General features: G+C 33.2%; 1 protein-coding gene across 1 annotated transcript in view; it reads left to right on the top strand.

The window, feature by feature from the left end:
• Positions 1–1,059: 1,059 nt before the first annotated feature.
• Positions 1,060–6,000, top strand: part of LOC118199163 (uncharacterized) — a 35,403-nt gene continuing 30,462 nt past the window's right edge. The window contains exon 1 of the mRNA XM_035370967.2: positions 1,060–1,169. Coding sequence (XP_035226858.2) covers positions 1,073–1,169 — 97 coding nt within the window. The 5' untranslated portion in view covers positions 1,060–1,072. The remainder of the gene's footprint in view (positions 1,170–6,000) is intronic.

The raw sequence follows: 6,000 nt of genomic DNA, 5'->3' as shown, positions 1-6,000 counted from the left end.
GGAGAGAACCCATTTCTCTTCCAGCCGGATAACTGCTCCCTTCACACATCGAGACTTGCGCAGGCACGGTTTGACGAAATGGGTGTTCAAAAAATGGAGTGGCCTTTTCACAACCCCGATCTAAATACCACAGAACAGTTTTGGGATGAATTAGAACGCAGATTAGTTAGCCAGCTAAACCTCGACCATCCTCACTGCCAATACTAGCTCCATTTGTGATGGACGCCTGGAAGTCAGTTCCTATGGCGACCTGGTGGGAAGTCTCCCCCAGACGTGTGCAGGCTTATCATCGATGCAAATCGAAGACCAACATAATATTAATACATGCCTCAGGACTCACCGAGCAAATACTACTGGGTTGTCAGGATACTTTTGGCCTAATAGTGTATTAATATTACCTTCCTAAATTACAACTTATTGTGCAAATATTTTTAACGGTAAAAATGGAAAAGAAAGGGGGATATAAAATTAAAACTCTATAGATTAATTACTTGTTAATAGTAGACAATTAATAACATAAATACTTAAAATTGTTTAATACTATTGTTAATTAATAGCTGAGAAATGAAAGTATTATTTTTAAAGTGCATTTTTATATTATAATTATGCATCTTAAATTTAATTAAATTAAGTTTAAGTAATTGAATTTCCTTAATAAATAAAATATGTATTCTTTAATTATTTAGCGAGAATATGTTAATAGTTTTTATATAAATATCTATAAATATATATATATATATATATATATATATATATATTTTTTTTTTCCAGAATAAGAAATTTAAACCTCAAAAATGTAGTTTCAACTAAAAGAAAAAGGAAAATGTAGTTCTAAGTAATGCATTTATTCAACTCCTCTTTCATAAGAACATCATTTTTCCTTTAGTCTGATTTTTTTTTTTACGATTTTTGTTTCCTAACAGAAAAGCATGCTTTAATGATATATACATGTCAAAACAACACGCATTCTGAGGTACAAGTTTTTAATCAAGGTTTCGACATAATTTTGAGAATGTCTTATACTCGGCAACCACGTACGTTTCCTCTCAGAAAAGATAATTCTTCATAACAGATGATGACTATTTCATTTCATAGTTTTGGTGTGTTACTTTTATGCTGTTGCCTCGGAGCTGCAAATTATATGCTTCTATTTCAGTGCATTGCATGTGGTAAGTTTATATATTTATTACAATTAATATGAAACTTGATGAATTAATAACAATTCTTTCTCAAAACTCATTACGTATCCAGTACTCATATATGTATGCACATAATATGTTATAATTTAGAGAGCAGTTCAATGTAAAACATATTGCTGCAAATAACATTTAATTCTTAATATGCTTACGCATCAGGTGACATATGCACAAGATATACAATCGATGGGAAAGCTCCTTATTTCGATGTCAAGTATAGTGTAGGTAAACTACTGTAACTGAAAAGTTACTCTTTAATTTGGTAGGATGTTTTCATCTAACTATATTTAAGTTATGACTGCGGGAAATACTGACATTTCTAATATTTAATTATGTACTAATTTTTTACAAGTAACAATTATTGCAATTTAGAAGGAATAGATTTTGCCATTTACAGTTTATTAAAACGCTAAAAAGGTTCGGACTATAAATACACTCAAATGAATTTATTTTTGCATATTATGGTAATATATTTGATATTTAAGAACTTATGAAAACTTGATAACTGATACTTCTGCATATCCATTAACGTTTAAAGATGGTAATAAAGTAAAAACTTGATCCTTAGCTATCGGATTCTAAATTGTCAGTATATTGACCAACTATTCATGAATGTCGAAGCCTAAACAAGACTTTCACTTCTAGTACAAAACAACTATAAAAAAAACTTTCACTTCCAACACAATTATTAGATCTAACGAGCAACTAAAGTTAATACTGACATTTACTTTATCGAAGTAGATATTGAAAACATTCGGAACAATGTATAATTATATCCATGAGTGGGATTCATTAATTATGCATAATATTAAGGGATGATTAATTACATCCCTTTACATAATGCATAATCAATAAAAGTGCTTACGTGTTACTTTTACTTGAACAAAGTGCTTTATCTCCTCATTAAAGTTCATTCGGATTCTTGAGTCGTATTCCGTATATATAGTATATAGCACCATTGAGCAGACTTCTGACCTAAGATTATCTAAAAGATTACCAAGCGGAATAGTGCCTGATCAGTGAAAGTCGACTACCAGCTCAGTCATAGCCTCATTTGGCCAGGGCAGATCAGACAGGCATTAATTTAACATAATCAAGTTACAGAGTCACAATCCAAAAATAATTACATTGTCATTTTTACTTGAAGCAACTAAAAAAACATTCAGATACTATAAGCTTAATACAATAGGAAAATAAACAGTTGTGAAGAAGAAACAAAGTAATAATGATCTTGATCTAGTGCAAAATTAAGGCTACAAAATCTTGTGATTAGAAATTTACTTGTACAAAAGCAAGCTAAATACAGTTACTACTCCAACTTTCGGCATTATATATTTAACAACATTATGAATTCAATTACAAACCAATGATATACCGTATATTTGATACTTAGATTGCGAATTCTCACAGTTACATAATTTGTACTATTACATATAAGAAATGCTGTTATAGAAATCTTTATACTCTATTACTATGTTGCGCAGTTCAATAAGTTACCAAAAAAGAGGGGAAGGTGATGCACAGTTACATAGGTATTATGAAAAATAGTTAACACTGTCGGTCACAGAAAACAAAAGAACCCTACAATTTATATACGAGTAATATAATACAGAGTATTTCAGACGTAAATGTGGAAGTATGTAATTACATAGATAAAACGGTGACGCATATAATTCGCAGTTAAGTAGGCAGTTGCATAGATAATACACAGTCATATTTTCAGTAAATAAAAGTCGATTTCTACTATTGGCACACCAAGAATGAAAAACAATACTTATCAGCATAATAGCCTGCAACCTTAAGAATCGAATGTTGTTATAACATACATAATAACATGGATTATACAGTTAACATAGATAAGTTCTGTAAGTAGAACACTGTGACATATGAAGTTCGCTATTATATGAATATGCAAGAGTTTCTGTAGGAACATAGTTTCTTGCAGTAATTTACGAGAGAACTTTGTATTGTGCCACAAATAATAATGTCATTTTCATCAATGTGTGGCAACATTAGAAAGGCATATGTGAAATATAGCATAAAACTAACACTATGAAGAAATAAATAAAAGTTGGAGAGGGGGATGCACTTATAGGGGTGACAATTTTGCCAACATTTATTAAGCAACCTTGCGAGGTATAAGGTTTTGAGCCGTATCAGTTCACATATGATTGTAATGATATTCAAAGGTTTGAAAGCAAACAGGTTCTTGCCTATAAATAGATACACTGTGCATATGGTTACGCTTTGGCATGTCTATCCCCCAGAGTTCAAAGAGTTTCTCAAAAGAAATGCATTTCATGGGATAAGTAGATGTCAATATGGAAAAGTTGAGTAGATCTGGTCAGTTTAAGATTTTATTTAGTCATAAGAAATTTATCTGAGAAAATCTTAGTTCTTAAAATTGTGGAATTCTAAGAAATGAAACATTTTCGAAACACCACTGTATAATTTTGGTCAACTTTTTTAATGCTATTGGTTGTCTTACTAAATTGTTGGTCCATTCCTTCCAGAACGTGTCCGCTGGTCTGTTTAAATGGAAAGCTTACGTCAAGAGGCAGTTGAAAATATAATGATCAGAACTTCCTGTTGCTCCACACTTGCATTGCTCATTGTTAAAAAGGCCAAATCTGAAGAGATAACTTTGGTCCATGCCCTGTTAAAAATGTTGTGAGTGCCGAGGAGCTGGAAAGGAAGTTGGTTGAGACCTTTGACACAAATTTATGCGTTCTTCTACCTGTGTTAGCAGTATTCCACCTGAGTTGCCACTGTTGAGAAAGCTGCATACTAGTTAATTTCTTGAGATATGAGCCCGGTAGAGAATTCAGGCAGATTCGTACCCATTGCCGCCTCTTTAGCCGTAGCATCAGCAAGTTCATTTCCAAAAATGCTTGTATGTGCAGGCACCCAGCAAAGTATTGGTCGAGTTGTGGAGTCAAGATTAAGAAACATTTTGTGTACGTTATGCCACCATTGGGCTTCTGCTTCTAAATCCTGCAATTGCTTTAAGGCCAGAGAGAGAATCACTGTAGATAAACACAGGACTCTGAAGACGATGTGTAAGATTAATTGCTTTTAAAATTGCGAGTAATTCCGCCTGAAACACAGAATTATTTTTATTCAGTCGTCATCTTCGCCATTGGCGTTGAGTATTATTGTTCTTAAAATGCACAATCCACTGCCCGTCCATCTATCCATACTGGACCCATCTGTGAATATTGAAAAGTGATTAGTAACTAGACTGGCTACTTGGTAAGTTGTATGATTCCGAAGGTCCATGGCAGAGGGGTGTAAAGCAGGTGATAAGATTTTTGATTCAAAGTTTGTTGCAAAATACTCTTGATTCCACAGGGTCCGATTCTACCCAAGACGCAAGGCACCGCACAGAGTTGATTCTCTCTGTACTACAAGATCAGTCGTATTCAGTAGCAAAAACGGGCTCTCTAGCGGCTGAGCGGTAAAATAGCTGAATACTGGTAATTCCCCACCTGGGTAATTCAGGCGAAAGGGCTGGCGGCATGGGCGTTTCGTAGTTTTCCGCAACGTGTAACTGTATATTGACCAGTTTCACCACGAAGGCATCCCTCATATCAGGCAGATAGCCCTAGCGAGCTTTGCCATAATAAACTAAACTGAACGACAAGAAAAGTGAATAGGTTATCTGGTAAAAGAGTTTTTAATTTAATTTCACTAGTATTTTAGTAAAAGTTAAATAGATTTTTTTTGTTTCATTTACAAAAGCTAAGACAGAACTATAAAGCCTACAACCGTCTTTACATTTACATTTTTATCATTGTATTTCTTAGCTTATTTTGTTTAATATTTCAAAAACCATCATCCCGTATTATTGTCATGAATGCTGTTTCCAGGCGAATAAGTTCCCTTAAAATGATTTTTGCTTGGAGTTTCATGATCTTGCTTTCCTTCTCCCGTTCTTTCATATGCTTAAAGACTTTGAGATTGGTTTTGAAATGTTTATTTAGATTTGTATACTCCTATTCTCTAGCTGACAGCATTACTATAAAAAGAGTTCCGACAGACAGATTTTCGGAAGTACAGAACTGTTCTAAAGTGTTCTACCAACAATTGTAAAATATTAAAGAATGAGCTATTTACAATATTTGGTGCCGCTAGAGCCACTAAAATAAGTAGGCAATGTATGACCACATAAAATATTAGCGGATTGGTCTAATTCATTCTACTTTGAAAGGTAGAATAAATGCCAGACACATTAGCAACATGGTCATGTAAATGACCATGCACGCTCTGAATGCGTAGAAAAAAGTTTAAAAAAACAAAATCAGCTATTTCCTTTTCAGAGTAACAATATTTATTTATATAGAAATTTTAAAAACCATTATTCAGAACTGCTTTCTTCATTTACGTATCTTAAGATAAAAATCATTGTTTGTCATCATTACTCATGATAGCGGGGGGAGAATGTACATTAATGAAAAGTACTCTGCATGTTTCGTTTTTTGAAGAATGGAATCAATATAACGGATTTCGTTATAAATTAAAGGAAGTGTTCAGGGGTAGCGGAGGACACATAAAGAATCTTACCTTGTTCAAAATTTCCGCACAGATCTAAGATAATAAAAAGAATTCTACTACAGATTCTACGTTGATCATAAAATTCCCTTTAGTTATGTAACCAAGCATCTTGTTTTCACCTCTAAAGTGAAATCACATGACGAGAATTGTTAAAATACAGTTATGATTCTCCAATAAACATTCCTTCAGTACTAAAACTTTTTCCTATGTTTGCCCCTAGTTACTGCTTATCAATTGATTACCAGTGCAA

Source organism: Stegodyphus dumicola, chromosome 5, assembly GCF_044657685.1.
Source record: "Stegodyphus dumicola isolate Sdum_Otavi_A_Nest chromosome 5, ASM4465768v1".
Lineage (NCBI taxonomy): Eukaryota > Metazoa > Arthropoda > Arachnida > Araneae > Eresidae > Stegodyphus > Stegodyphus dumicola.
Note: the sequence above shows the minus strand (reverse complement) of the source record. Positions and strands in the feature narration are given on the sequence as shown.